The sequence below is a fragment of the Trachypithecus francoisi genome, unplaced genomic scaffold (genome assembly GCF_009764315.1).
Source record: "Trachypithecus francoisi isolate TF-2019V2 unplaced genomic scaffold, Tfra_2.0 Lachesis_group10, whole genome shotgun sequence".
Classification (NCBI taxonomy): domain Eukaryota; kingdom Metazoa; phylum Chordata; class Mammalia; order Primates; family Cercopithecidae; genus Trachypithecus; species Trachypithecus francoisi.
In genome coordinates, this window is record NW_022681455.1 from 49,750,178 (window position 1) to 49,776,447 (window position 26,270).

General features: G+C 36.4%; 1 protein-coding gene and 1 long non-coding RNA gene across 5 annotated transcripts in view; one reads left to right on the forward strand and one right to left on the reverse strand.

Annotated features, from left to right (window-relative positions):
• The window catches only part of LOC117087338, a 23,332-nt gene extending 17,066 nt beyond the window's left edge, over nucleotides 1-6,266 (forward strand). The window contains exons 3-4 of the long non-coding RNA XR_004438763.1: nucleotides 5,774-5,842; nucleotides 6,172-6,266. This is a non-coding gene — a long non-coding RNA (uncharacterized LOC117087338). The remainder of the gene's footprint in view (nucleotides 1-5,773; nucleotides 5,843-6,171) is intronic.
• CRISP3 (cysteine rich secretory protein 3) lies at nucleotides 1,615-25,303 on the reverse strand. Of its 4 annotated transcripts, XM_033217417.1 has the most exons (9): nucleotides 25,179-25,203; nucleotides 21,916-21,979; nucleotides 11,872-11,975; nucleotides 10,936-11,052; nucleotides 9,752-9,839; nucleotides 7,941-8,086; nucleotides 7,439-7,536; nucleotides 5,384-5,472; nucleotides 1,615-3,096 (listed from the first exon to the last, which is right to left on the reverse strand). In XM_033217417.1, exons 3-9 carry the CDS (start codon nucleotides 11,941-11,943, stop codon nucleotides 2,969-2,971), a joined length of 738 nt encoding a protein of 245 aa, XP_033073308.1. In that variant the 5' UTR covers nucleotides 11,944-11,975; nucleotides 21,916-21,979; nucleotides 25,179-25,203; the 3' UTR covers nucleotides 1,615-2,968. The 4 variants fall into 4 exon arrangements, with proteins under 4 accessions (XP_033073308.1, XP_033073306.1, XP_033073307.1 ...); XM_033217415.1 differs by lacking the exon at nucleotides 21,916-21,979 and having other exon boundaries at nucleotides 11,872-11,945; nucleotides 25,179-25,303; XM_033217416.1 differs by lacking the exon at nucleotides 21,916-21,979 and having other exon boundaries at nucleotides 25,179-25,285.
• Nucleotides 25,304-26,270: the final 967 nt, after the last annotated feature.

Below are 26,270 nucleotides of genomic sequence, written 5' to 3' on the forward strand. Positions count from 1 at the left end.
TCAAACAAATTTACAAGAAAAAATCAAACGAACCCATCAAAAAGTGGGCAAAGGATATGAATAGACACTTCTCAAAGGAAGACATTTATGCAGCCAACAGACACATGAAAAAGTGCTCATCATCACTGGCCATCAGAGAAATGCAAATCAAAACCACAATGAGATACCCTCTCATGCCAGTTAGAATGGCGATCATTAAAAAGTCAGGAAACAACAGGTGCTGGAGAGGATGTGAAGAAATAGAAACACTTTTACACTGTTGGTGGGACTGTAAACTAGTTCAACCATTGTGGAATACTGTGTGACGATTCCTCAAGGATCTAGAACTAGAAATATCATTTGACCCAGCCATCCCATTACTGGGTATATACCCAAAAGATTATAAATAATGCTGCTATAAGGACACATGCACACATATGTTTATTGCAGCACTATTCACAGTAGCAAAGACTTGGAACCAACCCAAAAGTCCATCAATGATAGACTGGATTAAGAAAATGTGGCACATATACACCATGGAATACTGTGCAGCCATAAAAAAGGATGAGTTCATGTCCTTTGTAGGGACATGGATGAAGGTGGAAACCATCATTCTCAGCAAACTATCACAAGGACAAAAAAAGAAACACCACATGTTCTCACTCACAGGTGGGAACTGAACAATGAGAACACTTGGACACAGGAAAAGGAACATCACACACTGGGACCTGTTGTGGGGTGGGAGGAGAGGGGAGGGATAGCATTAGGAGATACACTTAATGTAAATGACTAGTTAATGGGTGTAGCACACAAACATGCCACACGTATACATATGTAACAAGCCTGCACATTGTGCACACATACCCTAGAGCTTAAAGTATAATAAAAAAGAACAACAAGGAGAAAAGAATATCACAAATACAGCTTTTGGCTTTGAAAAAAAAAGGAGAAAAAATATAGGGAGCTCTGAGAGAAAATAGTGGGAGTTTCTCTAGAGTATATGCTCAAAATAATCTGTTGATGAAATGATGTTTAATGTGAAGTAGCAATTCTAGCAAATAATACAGTGATCACTCTTCCAAACAAAGCAATAGCAAACACAAACACCATAAGGTAAAAATGATCTTGAGGAATTTGAGGTAATTTAATAGGCTCATCCTACTGGAGCAGAGGAAATGAGGGAGGGTGGAATGAAGTGAGATTGGAGAGGCAAATATAAAAAAGATTATTCAGCTTCTTGCAGATCAGTTTAAGATCACGAATATTATACTAATTACTTCTGAAGCCTATTGAAAGGTTTTGAATGGAGACTAATTAGGAAATTTATTGCTTAAGAGATTAAGAGATGCAGCCAAAAATATCATCTAGGAGCTGCCTTGGTGGTCCTGCACCTTCCTGTTTTCCTTTGCCTCATGACTACTTAGATCCTGGGAATTTTTACTGCAGTTTGATACTGAGTAAATATGTCCATCTGATATGACAACCTAATCATTGATATTACCTGAAAGGACAAAATCAAACATACAGCACTGGGATAATGGAACTGAAGGTTAAGAGTAAAAGTCTAGGAAAGAATAATTAGATAAACTGAAGAAAAGCTATGATGTGTCATAGAGTCAAGAAAAAATTCTTGTATTTATTTTCAAAATACTTTTTATTTTGCATTGTTTTCTTAGACTTGCCGAAAATTTGGTAAGATAGTACAGAGAATTCCCAGATAGCCCTCACCCAGTTTCAGTTTCTCTAATGTTATCATCTTACATTACCCTGCTATATTTATCAAGGTTAAGAAATCAACACTACTGTTAAAAATACTCCAGATTCTATTCAGACTTCATCAGTTTTTTCATTACTGATCTTTTTCTTTTCCAGGATCTGATCCAAGAAAGCACATTGCATTTGGCTCCCATGTCTCCCTAGTCTCATGCGGTCTGTGATTGTTTCTCAGGATTTTCTTATTTTCCATGATTTTTACAGTTTTGAGGAATACTCTAAAATACCCCAGGGATATTTTGTAGAATGTCCTTCAGCTTGAGTTTGCTGTATGTTTTAGCTCATAATTAGATTGGGATTACGAATTTTTAGAAAGGTTGCATAGAACAAATCCACATGACTTATCACTGGTGACGTTAATGTTGATCACTTGGTGAAGAAGGCATTTGTCATTTTTCTCACCTGTAAAGTTACTATGTTTCCCTTTCCATATTCCACTCTTTGGAAGTGAGTCACTAATTTTAGTGAAGACTCACAAGGTAGGGGACTGAGTGCTACCTCCTTGAGTGGAGGGTATTTACCTATATTATCTTGGATTCTTTTTAAAGGAAGGTTTATCAAAGAGAAGAGAGGTTTAAAAATGAAGGTATGATCATATTCTACTGTAAAATTTATGCAGATAAAAAACAAAGGATTATATTGATTTTGGCAAAATAAAAGTCAGGGTTGTTTTAGGAGGAACAGCTTCAACTCAGTTGTGAGGATGCCAGTCAGATGATTGTAAAGAAGGGTGAATGAGTGAAAGGAATTAAGACAGCATATGGGAATACGTCTTTGAAGATGCTTAGCCTTAGAGTGGAGCTAGGAAAGGCAACTACAGCCAAGCACTCATGTGAAAATTATATTGTTCCTTTTGTACATTTTGTTCTAGGAACATAATTCTCACTTTCAATCCAGGGTTTTACTGAATTTAGTCATGTGAGAATACCACTTTCAAAATTTTCACCCTAATTAAATTCAGTAAATTTAAATCACAAAGTTTATATATAAAAATCCAAAGTTATTGTTATAGATTTTGTTACTTTTAAACCATTTGTATGAAAAAGATTTTTGTAAAAATAAAAAGCAGATCCAGAAGAAAAAGATTTGGAATCAAATGTGTATCAAACATGCCGACAATTTCCCAGCTAGTATATGCTAAATCTAAGTAGATGCCAAATCTAAGTAGATAATCTGACTCCTCTCTACATAGCCCTACTCAGTGTGTAATGCGAATTTAATAAATGCTGTTTGAACAATTGCAGGAGGCCTTGCAACTGTCCCTGACAAACGGATGTTGACAGGAATATTTGAGCTTCAAATTTTCACAGTTACTATAGAGATCTTCATACTCGCAACCATTGGCTGGAATAAAAACAAAGAAACCAGTCACTTCATTATCATTTTCTTCCATAACAACAACACATACAATACAGTCTATATGAACGAAGAGTAGGGAAGTGAGCAAACAAACTGGCATTATTACACTAAGATGGCCATTTTATATCTTGAGGGACACACAAGTTCTCTTAGGTAAACACACTGATTCCTTTTTAAATTCGAGCTTTTGGAAACGTTTCTAAGATGAACTGACATATTTTCCTTACTCAACGTGTGAGCAAAGTAAAATTAATGTAAATGGATTTCTCTGGAACTGCGATATCCAAAATGGTAGGTACTTGTCATGTGGTTGTTTAAACTTAAATTAATCAAAATTAAATAAAATTAAAATTTCAGGTCTTTCCTCAACAACACCAGTTACATCATGTGCTCAGTAGCCATGTGTCTAAGGGCTACTTCATAGGAAAGTGAGAATATTGAATATCTTCATCGTTGTAGAAAGTCATTGAACACAGTTATTCTAGACTCTAATGCCACCAGTCTTTCTCTCAGGTCTAAGTAATTATTATAGGAAGATGTAAATGTATAAAGTAAAAGGTGGAGAGAATGTCATTATGATTATTCTACATTTCTACTTGGATGTCCTTCAGTGGCCACAAACTCAACAAATCTCAAACTAAATTCATCATCCTGTCTACAAGCTTGACATTTCTTTGTTATTTCCCAACAATTCTTCACTTGGTTCACGCAGTTTCAGAGAAATGGCACTCCCAACTATTAAACAATTCAAGCCAGGAGCCAGGAATCAACTGGAACTTGTTTCTATTTTTTTTTTGTAATCAATATTCAACAATACCAGGTAACAACAACTGACTAGTCTACTTTTTTCCTATTTTTCATATGTCTATGTTTTTCCTTCATTTTGCGCTAATGCAATAAAGATACCCATTTGTTTTTGAGTGTGTGTTTTTCCAGCAGTCTCCTAGCTGATTTTCAACCAATTGCTTCTTCCTACTACTGTCGGGAGCTCCTTAGAAAACACAGTTCAGATCTTATCATTCTTCTGTTTAAAATTTTTCAGTTGGCTGATCATTACTAATAAGATAAATTTCAAGCTTCTTAGAAAACAGCATTTGGCAGTGCTGGAAATATTTGGATTTTCCTTCTTTAGTTGATTTATAGCTTTGGTATTGTCAATATTCTGAATTATAGCTATACAATTCAGTCAGAAAAAAATGTTACAATTCAGTCAGGTGAATTCATTTGAAAGGTAAAAATCTCAACGAATGGATCGACTATATTGTCAGTAATAATTTTAGTAATACATCCTAGTTAAACAAACATATCAACTCTTTGTATTTTTATTTATAAAAGCATAAAATGAAATTGTATGAGATATATATTTATTTTACTCCTTTTTGCTAAAATATTTTGAGGCTTCTGTGAGTTAATACTACATACAGATTTGATTTTGACTTTAAAAATGCATACAAAAATTATTGGCAAGCTGAAGTGCAAGTGATTATGATATTAAACTTGATGGCTCTAACTACACTATGGCAAACGTGAGGAAGTTAGTATGATAAATTCATTAGCATATGAGAAACTGCAGTATTTGGAGTCCCTGTCTGGATTGAGCCATATTCTATGGTCTCATACTCTTAGATGTATATTTGTTTTTCTTTTTTAATATGTGCTGTATTTTGTATAATGATATAAACTTTTATGAGAAGAAACTTCATATTTAATTATAATATGTCATTTTCACAGACACATTTTCATATATGCCAATATATAACATGGATGGTAAATGTTTAATCAGGTTACATATGATAACAGGTCAAATTTTACATTGCAAATAATACATAGATACTGAACAGTGTAAAATGTTCACTTAAAAACACTCCATAAGTCTGGGTGTGATGGCTCACACCTGTAATCCCAGTACTTTGGGTGGCTAAGGTGGGCAGATCACTTGATGGCCAGAAGTTCGAGACCAGTGTGGCCAACATGGCAAAATCCTGTCTCTACAAAAAGTACAAAATTAGCCAGGTGTGCTGGCACGTGCCTGTAGTCCCACCTACTCAGGAGGCTGAGGCATTAGAATCACTTGATCCCTGCAAGCAGAGGTTGCAGTGAGTTGAGATGGCACAACTGCACTCCAGCCTGGGTGACAGAGCCAGATAGATTTTTTTTTTCTTGTCCTTTGCATGAAAGCATTGCTTAAGTTGGTTGTCTTCAGAGTTCCCAATTCTTAGAAGAAATGTCAGATCATTTTATTTTATTATCAAGTTAATCACTTCAAACTTACTGCATAGTCCATCGTCACAGTTATTTGGGCAACTGGCACAAGGTGCTCCTTGTTCGTAAGGGACATATAGTCTGTTAACCCAATTACCACTGAAATTTGAAATAAAAAATGTCAAATATTTTTCATTTTTCTGTTTAGTTTATGTTCCAAGGTTAGTATCAGTCACCAAATATACATGGGTATTTATTAAATGTTTTTAATTATGTCAAATAATTAAAAATAATATTCTCAGAGTATATTCAGACAATAATGCAAATTAAGAGAATAACTCACACATTCATTCACTTTCCTGATCATAGTCTTGCAACCTGAGAAACTGAAATAGCATAATTAAAGTCTAAAGTTTTTAGAGCGTATTTCAATATGGCAACACACTTCATCTCCCAATAGACTTGGTCAAATTGCTGAGATGATGTACCACAAGGTGCTGGCAAGGGTTAAAACACATCCCCTAGAGAGGTAAGAAAAGTTCCTGAAGCACAGAAGGTTGCAATATGAAAAATAACATTTAATGTTAAATGTAGCTTATAATTAAAAATAAAAAATACCATAATTTCTTTAATATGAAGAAGGGTAAGTACAGTTTCAGCATAAATTTTGGCTTTTAGGTGGGGTGGTGATTTTCACATGGTTTTTGCTGTATGTTTGTGAAAGGGTATTGTGCTTGGGAAGGTTTGGGAATGTCTAAAGGTGGTGTGTATGAGATGTTTATGTTTGCCAAGAATGGGAATATTAGGGGATAAAAAGATTTAACTAATACTAATCTCCTCTGTGTGTTCATCTTACAGTGACAAGCCTGTACCTCATTTATGATTATTTTCCTATTGGTAATGATCATCTGAAAATACAAGAAAGTCAAAGTCTTGATTGCACTAAGTAGGTTAACAGTCCAAGTCTACGTAGCTGAATCTCAGCCTTCCTTCATAGAATATAGCTGTACGTGTGTGAGCACTTAAAAAAATGTGAAGTGTGAGCACTTAAAAAAATGTGAAATAAATATCAAAGTGTTCTGGAAGTTCTCTTTTCCCTGCTTTCTCTCATTACTACTTCCAGCTCTCACTCAGATGCAGACTCAAGATGCTCTCCTCTCATGACCAGGCATTTGGAAGCAGTCTCCCAGGGTCTTTCAATTTTCTGCAAACAATGATAATTCTTTGCTGAAAAATGACCTTACAGGTCATATTTCTCAAACTGGAATCCTACATCACCTGGGATATCTACAGCCTTAAAATAAGGCATGCAGAAAGCTGAGTTTGGGGAAAGCCCCTCCCACTAGTGGTGAACAATTTCAAATATGAAAAGGAAATTAAAGCTAATAGATATGTTGTGAATATATCTTCAATATATCCACAGATTGTTTTTGTGTGAATAAGTGAAATATGTTGCCTGAGAAAAAAGTGGACTTTCTTCAGGAAACCCGAGATAATTAAGAAATTATGATCTTAACGGATGGTTCCATGAAATGTTTTTGTAGTAAATTCCAAGAAGCAAAAATTTAAGATATTATCTTTTCTTGGCTATTTGAAACATTGGGGATCTCTTGAAAAGTCTTTGAAGTCCAAGATTTAATCATTTCTTAATGTATAATGTGAAATTTTCTGATAAGCATGAGTAAGAGCATTTGAGCAGAAAGGACTGATATTACTAAAATGGGTCATTACTCATTTGTCTGTCACCTTACTTTATCCCTGGACTAATTGTCAAGCTTTCAGTTTCTCGTGTGTAAACTTAGCATGAACTGATAAAATTATATTTAGACAACTACACACTACCTGTACTCATGAAGTAACCATGAGCATAGGAAAAGGCAACTGAGAGAGGAGACAAATTATTTTAGGCATGAGGAAAGACAGTTCCCTATTCAATAATACTTGGAACTGGAACTGAAAACTTTATCTTTCTGCGAAGTAGATTGAATGTGTCTCAACTTCAGAAAATATTTCTAAAGATTAATCTCCTTCACCTTTACTGAAATATGCTTTTTAGTTTGTTTTTATATTAAATATTAAATTGTATTTAGCATTATTGACAATAAACTCTAAAATATATACTTACGTAGGACAATATTGGCAAACATAGTAGTATTTGAGAACTCTTTGATTGGGACAGTGGGCAATTCCACATCCAATGAGGTAGGAAGAGTACCAAACAACCTATAAACCCATAAGTGAGTATACAAGAGCATATTAGAGAAGAAGGAAATACCAAAAAACAAATAGTAGGAAATACAAAATGGAGAAGAATATTACCGACATATTTTGCCTATACCTTATGGCTACATTTAGTTAAATTATTGAATCAAACTAAAAGACTTTTAAAATATTACATTTCCATGTACATTCCTTTTTGAGACTTAGACAAAGATTATGTTTCCCTACCATGATCCTGCAGACTATTGAAAAATGACAGCTCACAGCTGAAATACTCACCAAATGCCAGACTATTCTATATTCACTTGAAATTTTCCCCCAAATTCAACTTGGAATCAGTCAAAATTTGAAGAATCCTTTTTTTAGGGCACTTATAAAGGAGGTGGTTTTTCATTTCTTCTCCTTACCTGTGTATAATGTCCAACCACTGCATTGGGAGTCTTTGGCCCTACACCAAAGTCAAAATCCTTGTATTCATCAAACCAGCTTTGGATTGCTTGTGACCATGAATTGGGGGCACTGGACATGTAGAGATTCTCACCACATTTTAGACCTAAGAAGGAACAGACCACTCATGAGGAAAGCAATAAAGCATGCAATGGCAAAATACACACACAACCCGACCCCACCACACACACAGCAGAATCCCTGTTTTTTAAATACTGTCCCCAATGCCCATCATTAATAAATATCAACTAATATACAAGGAGGGTGCCTCAGATCCTTATCAGCTATAAGCTGAATAGAAGCCAGATTTGCCCAATACTTGAGGTTGGTCTCAACATGCAAAACTTTGAGTAGATGGAGAAGCCTTTTTTCTTTAATATCTGCTCTCCCTGGATTCATTTATTTACACACTGAATTCTTCACATGGGTGAGCCTTATGAGCTTTCAGCTTTGTAATGTGAGCTTGCTGAAGGCAGACTTAAACTTAGTAATTCCTCTCCTGCTCTAGTCCATATTCACCAGAGATTTTCATGTATAGGAATCTGAATAAGTGGTTAGAATTATTATTTTGTGTGAATTTTTAAAAAAGTCTTAGGCTCAGTCTTTAAGAGCCCTAAACGTGAAGAAAGTGACACCATAAAAGACAATATTTTCACAGGTTACAGGCCTCCTCTTAGCAGATCAGAACATCACAGGCCACACTTTGCTCAAAAAATAAGGAAAAGAAGTGTCTTGCAGCCCAGAAATATTTCAATGCTTTTTCAAGCCCTGAAATTAATATTTATATTTGGATGGCTTAACATGGAATGTCTACATGCTACTTAAAGAGAGTATAAACTGCCTTTGTATAGCTCCTTTAAGAGGGAAAGAAAGAAGCTAAGATTTTAACAATAGATTGGGATTTTCAAGACCATTTCTTTCAATCTTCTGGTGACCATAATTACCCCCTTTCATAAATTTATTATAGTTTTAATATAAAAAATATAGATAACAATGGCAGTCCTATTTTCAAAACAAGCCAGTTATTTACCACTTGTAAATTTGGCTTGCCTTTACCTATGTTATTTTTGATAATTCAGTAAGTATTTTATCTGATAGCTCATCCATATGATATTTTATCTAGTTGTATTTATATTTATTGATGCATAGATTATGTCTTGCAGGTCATTTTTTTTAGTCTAATATTGTACGCATTGTAAACATCCAGAAAATATAAAAGACATGGCTTACTATCATCAAAACTTCAAAAGAAAATTGTAAAAGCTAATGCTGATGTTAAATTTTTTTTTGTAAAATTCAGAAACAGTTTGACAAAATTTAAAATATTTTATAAGAACAAAATTAAGTAGGTTTCAAAACACAAATAGGCTCTATATTGTCACTAAAAAGGGTACTGATTTAGAAGCCAGAAATTCTAATTCCAGATTTCCTATATATGACAATAATTACCAGTCATCATTTTCTCCAAGACTGTTGGTTTTCTAATCTCTGTACTTGGGAAAGAGATGATCTGTAGCCTGCTTTACTCATGAGCTGATTGAGAGGTACAAATGTGATACTGCCTGAGACAGTTTTTGTAAAATTTGTATAAAACCATAAGCACAGATGGTACTTCTCAGAGTTATCTCTACATATAGAGATATTCTATCTTGAAAAAGGTAGCATTAGAAGCAATATTTATTTACAAACTTTTCTTAATTCAACATTATAATATGGTTTCTTATTATTTTACTTGTTGATATATTCAACAAATATTTCCTAATTTACATACTAGTCTTTCGATCGCTTGGGTTACTGTGTCTGTAATTGCACTGGTTTGCCCACTTTTGGGCATTTGCTGCAGCCTCTTTGTTCCATTCCTGAAACAAGAACAGAAAAAAGATATCCACTTAATATCTCAAACCTCACAGGAGCATAAGCCTTATAATCAGGTTATAGGTTGATTTACATCATCATAAAATTTCTGTGCAAGCACCTTCTGATTTTTTTTTTTTTTTTTTTTTGAGACGGAGTCTTGCTCTGTCGCCCGGGCTGGAGTGCAGTGGCCGGATCTCAGCTCACTGCAAGCTCCGCCTCCCGGGTTTACGCCATTTTCCTCCGGAGTAGCTGGGACTACAGGTGCCCGCCACCTCGCCCGGCTAGTTTTTTGTATTTTTAGTAGAGACGGGGTTTCACCGTGTTAGCCAGGATGGTCTCGATCTCCTGACCTCGTGATCCGCCCGTCTCGGCCTCCCAAAGTGCTGGGATTACAGGCTTGAGCCACCGCGCCCGGCAGCATCTTCTGATTTTTATAGTAATCAAATATATATATTTTTTGATGGGCCTTTTTCTGCTCCACAAAGAAATATAGGCAATATGCCTACTCTAAGTAATCAAAAAAATCTAGGTTTATGGCCTAAGTATTTATGGCAGGACAGTAGAAACCTAAACATTTTTAGTAATGATCCTACTCTAAATATTGATAAACATGTGGAGGTGTTGAAATTGCTTTTGCTGACAATGAAGTAATTAGCTGGCTTACTTCACTTCGAGTTCTTTTCCCCCGCGCCCCCTCACTGAATGTTTGGGAGACATGTGGCCTTTGGTACAGGGCCCAGAAAAGTAGATTGTTATTTACCCTAAGTGGCATTTAGCTTAAACGAAAAAATTCTTTCTGATCTTAGATTAGGACAGATAAGATGAGCAGAAAAGCATAATGGCTTTTCACTGTATGTCCAAAGATTTGCTTTTAATTCTGCCTCCATAATTTAAATAGCCCTATGAATTTGACGTTACGCAACCATTATAAAGAGAAGTTAAGAAATTCAGCTCTGCCCATTACACAGCTTAAATGAAATAACAAAATAGAGACAGAACTTTGTAAACCTTGAAGTTATTAAGAGATTTTTGTTGCAGCCACCTGCTCCTTCCACGGCTTGTTCACACCCTTCTCCTTTGCAATATACCACTTCTTACCATCTTTAGCATGTTGCTGGCAGGTGGAGAGACTGCTCTCCTCAGTTCATTGTGTTTATTTACAATCTCGCTTTGCACTTGTGTTTGGGTGGTTAACAAAGCAGTAAAAGCGGGATCCTAAGGGAAAATAAAATTACAATTATTTTTTAACATTGCTGGAAATTGCACATAGTAGTAACTATGTTAGCTTGAGGGAACAAGGACCATTTAAAAAAAGTGTTTGAGCCAATACTAGGTAAACACTGTCAATGACAGCCAAAGCCATGACTTTTTAATGGAAAAGTATCATATGAGAGTTTTCAGATTGGGGATATAATTCATGGCATAACAAACTAAAATCTCCTCTGAGGTCACAAACACCAGTTTCTGGGTTAAGAGAGGTCTTAATGTGATTTTTCTAGATATATGAGTGACAACATCTTATAGGGACAAGGGTACATGATAGGAATTATTAAGACATTCACACTCAGGCTGCAGCAAAGAAGTGGTAAGGATTGGGCTATATGATTTACCCTAAGACTTTAGGAGGAATTTCTGCCTGAAATGGTGTCTGGTATTTAGAAAAAATGCTTAGGCTCAGTCTAAGTGCATGTGTAACATGCAGTACTCTAGTAAAAGAGTTTTATGTATTATGTAGCAAATTTTATGGGATCACTCAAAAGATAGTTTTACCACATTAAAAAAATCTCCAAGACAATTTGTGGGATGGAGCAAAGTCATTTAATTAATGAACTTCAATACCCTCATGTGGCCAGGGGCTACCATATTGATCACGACAGCTTTAAACATAATTATGTTAACTATCTTGAGCTACTAATGAGTACTTTATGATGTACCAGACACTCTAGTCCTTTTCACCTTTGAAGATTGATTTAGTAGCTTGCTATCCCTCATGGTTGCCTGAATTTTTCTGAAGATTTTTGACTTCAACCATACCTTATTTTCCTTTGCTGGAAACGATGGAAGCAGCCCAGCAACCAGGAGCAACAGCACTGGGAATAATGTCATTGCTGGGAAAACAAAACCAGTGGATCAGGGATCTGCATTAAAATGATTAGTACATGAACTGCTGAGTAACATGAGGGTGGGAAAAACGAAATGACTTCCATTATCCCAAATTCATTACTAATGTAACAGGAGAAGACTTGTCGCATGGAGTCAGCAGAGTGACAGTGGATTCAGCTTTCGAAGTATGCCTCCAACTGGGACTATAAAGAACAAACCTAAATTCCCTACTGAAGCCCTTGAAGCATGCCTGTAAATGCTAAGGACTTTCTACCTCCTTCTTCTGCAGCTCTGCAGTCTTCTCTGTGTAACTGCTCTCTTTAGGTTCTAGGAGTGGATTCTTCACAATGACAATTCAGTAGCTTCCAACTTTGATTATTACTGGGATACTACTGCATTAGCCCTTGCTGATTTCCTTAAGTGCTGTCTACACTTTTATAAATATACTCTTATTAACATCTCTTCAAATTACAAGTTAGCATGTACCAGTTCTTTTCCATCAGGGATCTGGCTCATATACTTGCTGTTCTTTGAACCCTAGAAAGTTCTCTAAGTATATGATTTTCTTTTTTTTTTTTTTTTGTTTTTGTTTTAGCTGATTTTTTATTTTTTATTTTTTTATTTTTTTATTTTTATTATACTTTAAGTTCTAGGGTACATGTGCATGACGTTTATGTCATGTATAACTCCCCAATGCAATCCCTCCCTCCTCCCCCTCCCCATGATAGGCCCCAGTGTGTGATGTTCCCCTTCCCGAGTCCAAGTGATCTCATTGTTCAGTTCCCACCTATGAGTGAGAACATGCGGTGTTTGGTTTTCTCTTCTTGTGATAGTTTGCTAAGAATGATGGTTTCCAGCTGCATCCATGTCCCTACAAAGGACGCAAACTCATCCTTTTTGATGGCTGCATAGTATTCCATGGTGTATATGTGCCACATTTTCTTAATCCAGTCTGTCACAGATGGACATTTGGGTTGATTCCAAGTCTTTGCTATTGTGAATAGTGCCGCAATAAACATACGTGTGCATGTGTCTTTGTAGTAGAGTAATTTATAATCCTTTGGGTATATACCCAGTAGTGGGATGGCTGGGTCATATGGTACATCTAGTTCTAGATCCTTGAGGAATCGCCATACTGTTTTCCATAATGGTTGAACTAGTTTACAATCCCACCAACAGTGTAAAAGTGTTCCTATTTCTCCACATCCTCTCCAACACCTGTTGTTTCCTGACTTCTTAATGATTGCCATTCTAACTGGTGTGAGATGGTATCTCATTGTGGTTTTGATTTGCATTTCTCTGATGGCCAGTGATGATGAGCATTTTTTCATGTGTCTGTTGGCTGTATGGATGTCTTCTTTTGAGAAATGTCTGTTCATATCCTTTCCCCACTTTTTGATGGGGTTTTGTTTTTTTTCTTGTATATTTGTTTGAGTTCTTGGTAGATTCTGGATATTAGCCCTTTGTCAGATGAGTAGGTTGCAAAAATTTTTTCCCATTCTGTAGGTTGCCTGTTCACTCTGATGGTAGTTTCTTTAGCTGTGCAAAAGCTCTTTAGTTTAATTAGATCCCATGTGTCAATTTTTGCTTTTGCTGCCGTTGCTTTTGGTGTTTTAGACATGAAGTCCTTGCCCATGCCTATGTCCTGAATGGTACTACCTAGATTTTCTTCTAGGGTTTTGATGGTATTAGGTCTAACATTTAAGTCTCTAATCCATCTTGAATTAATTTTCGTATAAGGGGTAAGGAAAGGATCCAGTTTCAGCTTTCTACTTATGGCTTGCCAATTTTCCCAGCACCATTTATTAAATAGGGAATCCTTTCCCCATTTCTTGTTTCTCTCAGGTTTGTCAAAGATCAGATGGCTGTAGATGTGTGGTATTATTTCTGAGGACTCTGTTCTGTTCCATTGGTCTATATCTCTGTTGTGGTACCAGTACCATGCTGTTTTGGTTACTGTAGCCTTGTAGTATAGTTTGAAGTCAGGTAGCGTGATGCCTCCAGCTTTGTCCTTTTGACTTAGGATTGTCTTGGCAATGCGGGCTCTTTTTTGGTTCCATATGAACTTTAAAGCAGTTTTTTCCAATTCTGTGAAGAAAGTCATTGGTAGCTTGATGGGGATGGCATTGAATCTATAAATTACCTTGGGCAGTATGGCCATTTTCACGATATTGATTCTTCCTATCCATGAGCATGGTATGTTCTTCCATTTGTTTGTGTCCTCTTTGATTTCACTGAGCAGTGGTTTGTAGTTCTCCTTGAAGAGGTCCTTGACATCCCTTGTAAGCTGGATTCCTAGGTATTTGATTCTCTTTGAAGCAATTGTGAATGGAAGTTGATTCCTGATTTGGCTCTCTGCTTGTCTGTTACTGGTGTATAAGAATGCTTGTGATTTTTGCACATTAATTTTGTATCCTGAGACTTTGCTGAAGTTGCTTATCAGCTTAAGGAGATTTTGGGCTGAGACAATGGGGTTTTCTAAATATACAATCATGTCATCTGCAAACAGGGACAATTTGACTTCTTCTTTTCCTAACTGGATACCCTTGATTTCTTTCTCTTGCCTGATTGCCCTAGCCAGAACTTCCAACACTATGTTGAATAGGAGTGGTGAGAGAGGGCATCCCTGTCTTGTGCCAGTTTTCAAAGGGAATTTTTCCAGTTTTTGCCCATTCAGTATGATATTAGCTGTGGGTTTGTCATAAATAGCTCTTATTATTTTGAGGTACGTTCCATCAATACCAAATTTATTGAGCGTTTTTAGCATAAAGGGCTGTTGAATTTTGTCAAAAGCCTTTTCTGCATCTATTGAGATAATCATGTGGTTCTTGTCTTTGGTTCTGTTTATATGCTGGATTACGTTTATTGATTTGCGAATGTTGAACCAGCCTTGCATCCCAGGGATGAAGCCCACTTGATCATGGTGGATAAGCTTTTTGATGTGCTGCTGAATCCGGTTTGCCAGTATTTTATTGAGGATTTTTGCATCGATGTTCATCAGGGATATTGGTCTAAAATTCTTTTTGTTGTGTCTCTGCCAGGCTTTGGTATCAGGATGATGTTGGCCTCATAAAAAGAGTTAGGGAGGATTCCCTCTTTTTCTATTGATTGAAATAGTTTCAGAAGGAATGGTACCAGCTCCTCCTTGTACCTCTGGTAGAATTCAGCTGTGAATCCATCTGGTCCTGGACTTTTTTTGGTGGGTAGGCTATTAATTGTTGCCTCAATTTCAGAGCCTGCTATTGGTCTATTCAGGGATTCAACTTCTTCCTGGTTTAGTCTTGGGAGAGTGTAAGTGTCCAGGAAATTATCCATTTCTTCTAGATTTTCTAGTTGATTTGCATAGAGGCATTTATAGTATTCTCTGATGGTGGTTTGTATTTCTGTGGGGTCGGTGGTGATATCCCCTTTATCATTTTTTATTGCTTCTATTTGATTCCTCTCTCTTTTCTTCTTTATTAGTCTAGCTAGCGGTCTGTCAATTTTGTTGATCTTTTCAAAAAACCAACTCCTGGATTCATTGATTTTTTGGAGGGTTTTTTGTGTCTCTATCTCCTTCAGTTCTGCTCTGATCTTAGTTATTTCTTGCCTTCTGCTAGCTTTTGAATGTGTTTGCTCTTGCCTCTCTAGTTCTTTTAATTGTGATGTTAGAGTGTCAATTTTAGATCTCTCCTGCTTTCTCTTGTGGGCATTTAGTGCTATAAATTTCCCTCTACACACTGCTTTAAATGTGTCCCAGAGATTCTGGTATGTTGTATCTTTGTTCTCATTGGTTTCAAAGAACATCTTTATTTCTGCTTTCATTTCGTTATGTACCCAGTAGTCATTCAGGAGCAGGTTGTTCAGTTTCCATGTAGTTGAGCGGTTTGGATTGAGTTTCTTAGTCCTGAGTTCTAGTTTGATTGCACTGTGGTCTGAGAGACAGTTTGTTATAATTTCTGTTCTTGTACATTTGCTGAGGAGTGCTTTACTTCCAATTATGTGGTCAATTTTGGAATAAGTGCGATGTGGTGCTGAGAAGAATGTATATTCTGTTGATTTGGGGTGGAGAGTTCTATAGATGTCTATTAGGTCCGCTTGGTGCAGAGATGAGTTTAATTCCTGGATATCCTTGTTAACTTTCTGTCTCGTTGATCTGTCTAATGTTGACAGTGGAGTGTTGAAGTCTCCCATTATTATTGTATGGGAGTCTAAGTCTCTTTGTAGGTCTCTAAGGACTTGCTTTATGAATCTGGGTGCTCCTGTATTGGGTGCATATATATTTAGGAGAGTTAGCTCTTCCTGTTGAATTGATCCCTTTACCATGATGTAATGGCCTTGTCTCTTTTGATCTTTGATGGTTTAAAGTCTGTTTTATCAGAGACTAGGATTGCAACCCCTGCTTTTTTTTGTTTTCCATTTGCTTGGTAGATCTTCCTCCATCCCTTTATTTTGAGCCTATGTATGTCTCTGCATGTGAGATGGGTCTCCTGAATACAGCAGACTGATGGGTCTTGACTCTTTATCCAGTTTGCCAGTCTGTGTCTTTTAATTGGAGCATTTAGTCCATTTACATTTAAGGTTAATATTGTTATGTGTGAACTTGATCCTGTCATTATGATATTAACTGGTTATTTTGCTCGTTAGTTGATGCAGTTTCTTCCTAGCCTCGATGGTCTTTACATTTTGGCATGTTTTTGCAATGGCTGGTACCGGTTGTTCCTTTCCATGTTTAGGGCTTCCTTCAGGGTCTCTTGTAAGGCAGGCCTGGTGGTGACAAAATCTCTAAGCATTTGCTTATCTGTAAAGGATTTTATTTCTCCTTCACTGATGAAGCTTAGTTTGGCTGGATATGAAATTCTGGGTTGAAAATTCTTTTCTTTAAGAACGTTGAATATTGGCCCCCACTCTCTTCTGGCTTGTAGAGTTTCTGCCGAGAGGTCTGCTGTTATTCTGATGGGCTTCCCTTTGTGGGTAACCCGACCTTTCTCTCTGGCTGCCCTTAAGATTTTTTCCTTCATTTCAACTTTGGTGAATCTGGCAATTATGTGTCTTGGAGTTGCTCTTCTGGAGGAGTATCTTTGTGGCGTTCTCTGTATTTCCTGAATTTGAATGTTGGCCTGCCCTACTAGGTTGGGGAAGTTCTCCTGGATGATATCCTGAAGAGTGTTTTCCAACTTGGTTCCATTTCCCCCTCACTTTCAGGCACCCCAATCAGACGTAGATTTGGTCTTTTTACATAATCCCATACTTCTTGCAGGCTTTGTTCATTTCTTTTTCTTCTTTTTTCTTTTGGTTTCTCTTCTCGCTTCATTTCATTCATTTGATCCTCAATCGCTGATACTCTTTCTTCCAGTTGATCGAGTCGGTTACTGAAGCTTGTGCATTTGTCACGTATTTCTCGTGTCATGGTTTTCATCTCTGTCATTTCGTTTATGATCTTCTCTGCATTAATTAATCTAGCTGTCAATTCTTCCACTTTTTTTTCAAGATTTTTAGTTTCTTTGCGCTGGGTACGTAATTCCTCCTTTAGCTCTGAGAGGTTTGATGGACTGAAGACTTCTTCTCTCATCTCGTCAAAGTCATTCTCTGACCAGCTTTGATCCGTTGCTGGCGATGGGCTGCGCTCCTTTGCAGGGGGAGATGCGCTCTTATTTTTTGAATTTCCAGCTTTTCTGCCCTGCTTCTTCCCCATCTTTGTGGTTTTATCTGTCTCTGGACTTTGATGATGGTGACGTACGGATGGGGTTTTGGTATAGGTGTCCTTCCTGTTTGATAGTTTTCCGTCTGACAGTCAGAAGGACTGTCTGTTGGTCTGTTGGAGATTGCTTGAGGTCCACTCCAGACCCTGTTTGCCTGGGTATCAGCAGCAGAGGTTGCCGAAGATAGAATATTGCTGAACAGCGAGTGTACCTGTCTGATTCTTTCTTTGGAAGTTTCCTCTCAGGGGTGACGCCACCCTGTGAGGTGTGGGGTGTCAGACTGCCCCTAGTGGGGGATGTCTCCCAGCTAGGCTACTCAGGGGTCAGGGACCCACCTGAGCAGGCAGTCTGTCCGTTCTCAGATCTCAACCTCCGCGTTAGGAGATCCAAGGCTCTCCCCAAAGCTGTCAGACAGAGTCGTTCGCGTCTGCACCGTCCCCGCTCTTTCCCCTAATGGACTGCAGCTGTGCGCTGTCCGCAGAGGTAGAGTCTATAGAGACAGGCAGGCTTCCTTGAGCTGCTGTGAGCTCCACCCAGTTCGAGCTTCCCAGCGGCTTTGTTTACCTACTTAAGCCTCAGCAATGGCAGGCGCCCCTCCCCCAGCCTCGCTGCTGCCTTGCGGATAGATCGCCGCAGACGGCTGTGTTAGCAGTGAGGGAGGCTCCGTGGGCGTGGGACCCTCCCAGCCAGGTGTGGGATATATTCTCCTGGTGTGCCTGTTTCCTTAAAGCGCAGTATTGGGGTGGGAGTTACCCAATTTTCCAGGTGTTGTGTGTCTCAGTTCCCCTGGCTAGGAAAAAGGGATTCCTTTCCCCCTTGTGCTTCCAGGTGAGGCGATGCCTCGCCCTGCTTTAGCTCACGCTGGTCAGGCTGCAGCAGCTGACCAGCACCGATTGTCCGGCACTCCCTAGCGAGATGACCCCAGTACCTCAGTTGAAAACGCAGAAATCACCGGTCTTCTGTGTCGCTCGCGCTGGGAGTTGGAGACTGGAGCTGCTCCTATTCGGCCATCTTGCTCCGCCCACCAAGTATATGATTTTCATGCATACTTCTAAACTACTCTCTTCAACTTTACCTGTGCAGCCAGTATCCTAACTCCTTTCCTCTCAAAACTTCACCTTTAGTACCATGCCTCAAATTTAAAAAGACAACATTTTTTCCTCTGGAACTTAAACCAAAAAGGTAATAATTTGATTATCACTTTTAAGGGATTACTAACCCTATCTGTATTAATATCCTTAATATGTTCACATTCTTTGTCTCACTAATTCAACTTCTTGGAAACCTACTGAAATTATAAACTACATTGGAAAAGTTTTAAGTATAAAATTTTTATCATGTTATCATTTATAAGAAGTAAAACATTGTAAATTAATTACATGCCTAGTAATAGGGAGCTATAATGTCTAGGTAAATGAGAGTACATCCTCTTATGGCAGTATATTAGACATAAAAACCACTATATATTTATGGTGGTTTTGTAACCTCAGAGAAAAACCTTATGCTTCAATGTTAAGTTTATAAACAAGAAAGCAGAATAAATAATACATGGTAGATCCTTAGCCTTCTGTTTTGGACTGAGTGTTAATAGAAGTAGTGACTCATCCTACAAAAGCTCTTCCTTCTTAGTTATTCACTGATTCGTCCTGAACTTCAGCTCTTGAGGGCTGGGAGTGGGTCTCCCTTAGACTATGAATTCAGCTAACACCAAATCCCCACAGAACTCCCAAAGGAAGAACTTTCCACCCCAAACTGGTCCCCAGCACTAAATTCAGCTTTCCCTTCCGCTAACCAGCACTCTTGCACCCCCCCACTGTGAATCTAAGTATTGGAATGCAGCCTGATACACAATTGCAAAACCCATTTTCATGCTATTAAAGTCAATGTCACAAACCATCCCGTCCCAGCATTGCTGCACAATCACCCCACAAATATGGGACTTCGCTGGTATCCATTTGTATCACTTTTTCAAAGATATTTCCAATGCAAGAACAAGAAAATGAGAGGAGAGATATACTTTTTGATAACAATTGTGGTTTTACTTTGTCCAATGCATCAATAAATACACTTGAAGCCTGAAAAAAAAAAAAAAGAATCCACGAAAAATGATAGTGCCAGAATGCAGATCTGGAACTCCAGAACATTTCAATCTACTAGTGTTACAGACTTTGAAACTCACTCAAAAATAACTTAATCCAGCCCCACTTCCACCTCTAAATTAATATGTGGATGCTCTAACTCTTAGTGTGCTGTATTTATGGGTGGGCCCTCTAGTGGGCCTCCTTCAGAATTTGAGAGCAAAAGAGGAAAAATAGATCCTTATTTTCATTTGTAATTCAAAGACAATTAGGTATTCTTCTTTCCTTTAGGAGACATTTATCAAGTTCTGTACACTCTATTCAGGATAACATGTTACAATATTGGTGCACATGATCAAGTGAGCAAGACTTGGTTCTTGCCCTCAGAGTCCTGGTATATCATTATGGGAGCTCGTCATTCAAGTACCCAGAGTGGGAGCTGGTTGAATTTTCTCATGTGTGCAAAACAGGAGAATAAGATTTTATTTCCTTTTACAGTGATCCATTACAATGCTTTATGGAGAGAGATGGGGAAGAATCTAGCACAATTCAGGGCTCAGGGAGTAAACAATTCAAATGAGGTAAATATGATAAAGATATATCATCAGCAGTAAGACCAATAATGGTGACAGAGGGTCGCTGTAATATTTCACTCCATCCGCACTTCTCCTCCCCAGGGACTACTGTAAATAGCAGGTGCAAGAGGAAAATGATTTGTTTGCAATTCCATTTAGTAGCGTCACATAGAAGGTACTAGAAAGAATTTTTAAAAAATTGCCTCTCCTGTCATTCACTTGCATGAAGCAATTTCTAAATGTATTAGTTATACAGTTTTTTCTGTTATTTCTTGGAAATAAACATTAGATTTCTCTTAATTCATTTCACTTGAAAGTTATTTTGCACTTTGTGTAAGTCACTGAGTCCCACCTTTTATATGGTTTTCTGTTCTGTTCTGGTTTTCCTTTCTCAAAGAAATTAATAATTCGTCTCAAGTGTGATTAGAGAAAAACCAAATTCCCAGATTTCAAAGATTTATGATTTCAAATAGTGATAGTTTGCTACTAATTCCAGATCTACAGCAGAGCAAATTCTGTCTTTCTGAAGCATAAATATATAGAATACAATTAAACTGTAACATACTGTGCCTTCTTCACACTGATGTTAGGACCACTGGTATGTCTGAAACACTCCCTTGGAAAAGGGAGTGTTATATATTTTCTCAAATGACCTGATATCACTGCATGTTGACTGATAACATATATCTACAAAAAATCTATAGGCGTATCTGGTCTTAAGAGCCCATTTTGTGGAAATAAGGATTTGCAAATTGGGAAGTAGGACAAATTTGCTTAGTTGATAAGAGAAGAATTAATCAAAAGGTCCATTTATAAAGCAAGCCTTTGGCTTCTATTCCAGGCAGAATATCAAAGTAGGCAAGTTTCTTACTGTCACCCCAAAATTAACTCTGAAAGAATTATAGAAGCAAGAGGGAAACAGGGATTCCAAGAAAATACTGAAAAGATAGTGAGAAAATCTGAGAATAAAGTCTCTCATGACTTCTAGAATGTGTGTGTATGTGTGTGTGCTGTGTGTGTGTGTGTTGTGTATAGTGAATGTGAAGGGGAGGGGAGTGCTGTATCCAACAGCAGTGGTTGGTCTAAAGTAATGCCTGTTAGTTCCGACTCTTGCCTCAAAACAATCATTGATTCCTCTTTATTTGCAAAATTCTGCAACAACAGAAAAACGCTTGCTCTGCTGCTATGTGTCAGCAAAGTAGTATCACAGAGCTGTAAGAACCATCCTGTGTGGGGCCCGGGCGCGGTGGCTCACGCCTGTAATCCCAGGACTTTGGGAGGCCGAGTCGGGCGGATCACGAGGTCAGGAGATCGATACCATCCTGGCCAACACGATGAAACCCCATCTCTACTAAAAATACAAAAAAATTATCCAGGAGTGGTGGCGGGCTCCTGTAGTCCCAGCTACTTAGGGGGCTGAGGCAGGAGAATGGTGTGAACCCGGGAGGCAGAGCTTGCAGTGAGCCGAGATTGCGCCACCGCACTCCAGCCTGGGCGACTTAGCGAGACTCCGCCTCAAAAAAAGAAAAAGAAAAAAAAAAGAACCGTCCTGTGTGAAGGACTGATGATAATAAGGTCATGCGTGATAGCACTCTCCAGTGTTCTTATAGTCACTTATAGTCACACCTTCTTACTCCCTACCGTTGTATGATTCAAATTAGCTTGACAGCGTCCTCCCAATGCTGTTTCATTCCTGAAATGTAATCTGAGGAGTGGATATAATTCCTTGATTGACTCATAAAAAACATAAGAATAATAGTAAATAATACATAAGGCCACTTCGTAAATGAATTGCAAGAATCCTAACAAAATATTAACTCACCAATTTCAAAAATATATTAAAAATATCATGACCAAGTAAAGTTATATGAGGACTGCAAGAATAATTCAAAATCAGAAAATTCATTGGTAAAATTCATCATATTAATAGATTAAAGCAAAGTAATATGACAAAAATACGTCATTAAATTCAATCCCTATATGTATTTTTTTTTAAGGAAAAATAGAGGAGATCATTAATTTGGTAGGAAGCATATACTACAAATCTATATCCAATATAATGGTTATTGGAGAAAGTCTAGGTGCATTTCATTTAATATTGGGAACAAGAAAAGAATGACTAATACTTTTATTTAACAAAGTACTGGAGAGATCCTAATCAAAGCCGTAAGAAAAGAAAATACATACATATACATGTATATGCATATAATATATACAAGTAACATAATGAATATATTATATAATATATATTTATTACACATAATATATAATGTATATTATATATTACTATATATAATGTATATTATATAGAATATAGAATATAGAACATATTATATTATGTTTATATTTATATAAATATATTATATGTTATATTTATATAAATATATTATATGTTTATATTTATAAATATATTTTATTTATTTAAATAATTATATAATATATATTTATTACACATAACACATATTATATATATTATATATTATGTGTAATAAATATATATTATATGTTAATTTATATATTTATTTATATAAAATATTTGTAACCTTTGTAAGGGAAGAGGTAAAATTGTTATTGTTTTTAAATGATGCGATCATCTATCTGGAGAACACACGAAAATAAACAATTTTGCTAGATGCACTATCAACTTACAAAAATGCCATTTCTATTACTGGAAATACTCAACTAGAATATAAGATTTAAGAAACACTTGTAACAGTTAAAAAAACTATACAGTATCTGGAAAACAACAAAAAAATTAAAAATCCTTTTTGGAGAAAATTTTAAAACTTTAATAAAGAACATAGTAGAAGTTCTGAATAAATTGAGAGTTTTGTAATGCTTTTAAATGGTACATGTTAAGGTTAAGATATCAATCCTAAACTAACCTAATTGTTTATTTTAATTCCAATACAAATTTTAAGTGGCTTTTGAATAACAGTAAACTTTTAAAAGAAGAATTGGCTGGGCGCAGTGGCTCACGCCTGTAATCCTAGCACTTTGGGAGGCCGAGGCGGGTGGGTCGCCTGAGCTCAGGAGTTCGAGACCACCCTGCGCGATATGGTGAAACCCCGTCTCTACTAAAAATACAAAAGTTGTATTTGTATTGCACCGGGCATGGCAGTGGTGCATGCCTGTAATCCCAGTTACTGGGGAGGCTGAGGCACGAGAATCGCTTGAAACCGGGAGGTGGAGGTTGCAGCGAGCCGAGATTGTGCCACTGCACTCCAGCCTGGGAGACAGAGTGAGACTCCATCTCAAATAAATAAACAAACAAATAAAATAAAGAAGAATTAATTGGATTATCTTTTCATATTAGTTATTAAGATAGACTTCAAACCTTTGTTGACAAAATTTAATATTATTGTAGGAATAGGTAAATCAATCGATGGAGGTAAATACAAAATTTAAGAGACAGACCAAACATCTCAGCATTAAAAAACAAAGGAGGGAGAAGAGATTACAGAAATATTTTAAAGGATCATGTGGATTAGAAAAGATGTCAAAAGCATTAATACATGTGAGTATAATGCGTGCACTATAGGTATAGACACATTTATATATTAGTCACAGCACAGAAAAGTATTTGATGCAATATTTTCTTAAAATTTAATAACTAATCTTTATTCTGATCACTTTCTTTCATCTTATTATGTATCTGTGATACAGAAAGCAGCCTAGGCCAATATGCAAAGTTTGCAAAACTGCTATATTTCATCAAGTAAGAAATTTGTAAAGATATACAAATAAGAATAGCTGTCTTGCATTTCTTGAGAAGCACTTTTTTTTCAAGGATGAATTCCCTCCCTTTTACTTGAATTCAATAAATAACATAACTGAAATTCACAGCAATATCAGATTTACATTACTTGAGAATTCTGACGCTCTTCCTTCCAATTCATCCCTGTCTCTTACAAATCAGAAACCCCAATTTACCTCACAACTCATCAATGTAGGGTAACTCCCACGCTTGAAACTTGTCATCAATTTAATTTCTTCTGATCCGCTTTCAGAGGTCTTAGTCATACAGGCAAACATTCTAGATTTGGTTTTAACTAGCAGAAGAGGCAACACCGGATCTTCTATGGCTATTGTAAATACTCCCAGAGTTTCCTGGATAGCATTTAGCCACAGGGAAGAAAAGCATTTTACTTTAAAATCTTCTGTCTAGTGGTAAGTAACCCTTTTCATGTTGTCATTAGGTAGTTCTGTGGTCTCCTAATATCTGATTCTTCATAATCACTTCTAATGTGCTACAGAATATAAAGCTGTATGTGGAAATTGCTTCCTTAGATGAAATATGCACGATAGATATTATATTTAAATTACCTACATAAACGTGACTGAGTAGATTGACTTTTGACTGAAAAACTTTTATAAGTTTTTTATTTTGTAATCTGAGTGCATTTCATGAGGTAAACTGCATTTTATGTTGATGGTCTTTAATAAAATACTTTTTAATCTCGAGATCAGTGCTATAATTTTGTTTTAACCAATTTAAAACTTTTGCTATGGCTTCTCATATAGCTGTATGTTTTAATATTAGTAAAAGTTACTGATGGAACAGTATGCACACACATATATTCATAGTTTTTCATTTTTCTATTAAAAATAGTTCTAGTATAATTGTTTCCAAAAGTCATAGACATGGGAAATAATTATATTACTTTAGAATGAAAGGTAAAAATTTATTTAAAAATCAGATTGGATAAAAGTGCTTTTGGAATAATAAAGCTGTCTATATATTAGTTTCTCAGCTTAAAGTGAATATGTTAAGATAATTGCTTTCATTAAAAGTTATCAATAAACTTTGGAAAATCATAGATACAATATACTGAATATATCACTTTATCATTGAGAAGGTATAAATGTGTTGTTCACCTTGAAATAAAGGCGTTATCACTTACCAGTGGTTTTCAGACCAGGATGAAGTTTTTGTTTCATCTGCTGACAGAAGGAAGGTGGAGAGAGAGAAGGTTAGAGCCATATATATGAAACACCTATTTCCTGTTTTGGCAAATTCTGGTTGTGCAAGTAACTCTAGATCAACAAGGCCTGAAACAGGATTTGTCATACCAATAGTCTCAGATTTCATTGCTGATTTTCTAATAATGATTTTGAAATAATTTGGTGTTTCCTCAAATGCCTTTTAAAAATAAATTGCTATATCAAGTTTTGTAATTGTGCATTTATTCTTTGAAGCTCGTATATTACAATTTATCCATATTTTTGCTAGTCAATAGTTTGAAATTTCTTAGCCAAATTATTATCATCATAACATTAGAGTTTTTAGAATTACTTCTGTTGGATTGAAATTAAGCTCATAATTTTCATGAACTCTAGAGAACACAATGTTTTTTACAGCTATCTAAAATGTTTATTAATAAACTATTGGACATTACTGTTTTGGATAATAATTTTATCTTTAATGTTTGTAAATACAAGGCCACAGTGACTTTCAGAACTCGATGGCCAAACACCATAACTCATTGGTATTTCCATGTTCAAAGATGTGCTGTATTTACTTTTACTTTCTGGTTGTATAAAACTAAACATAATATTGATCTCCATGTTAAATTATCATTATTTGATTCTGTTCATCTGTGGAAAATTTCAATCATTCCAGGCTTGTTTCCATAGCACAATAATAAAGTAGGGGGGACTAACAATTTCAGATTTCCTCTACTTCTAAAATACAATAATCTTAAATACTGAGTTATATAAATAAATAAGTATAAATTAATAAATCACAAGTAGCATATGCATAGCACACATGTCGGCATATAGATTGCACCATGTGGTACATAATTCAAAAGTTTCTGTTCATTTTCATTTTTATATTTAGCTTTATTGATTTATGTGACAAAATGTATAATCACAAATCAATGTCTACTCAATAGGCACATTTTAAAGTTATGGTTAATTTTGAGTTCAAGAATTAGATACTTCTAAATGTCTGTTATAAGAGAGTTAAGAACTCAGAAAATCAGTTTGGATTT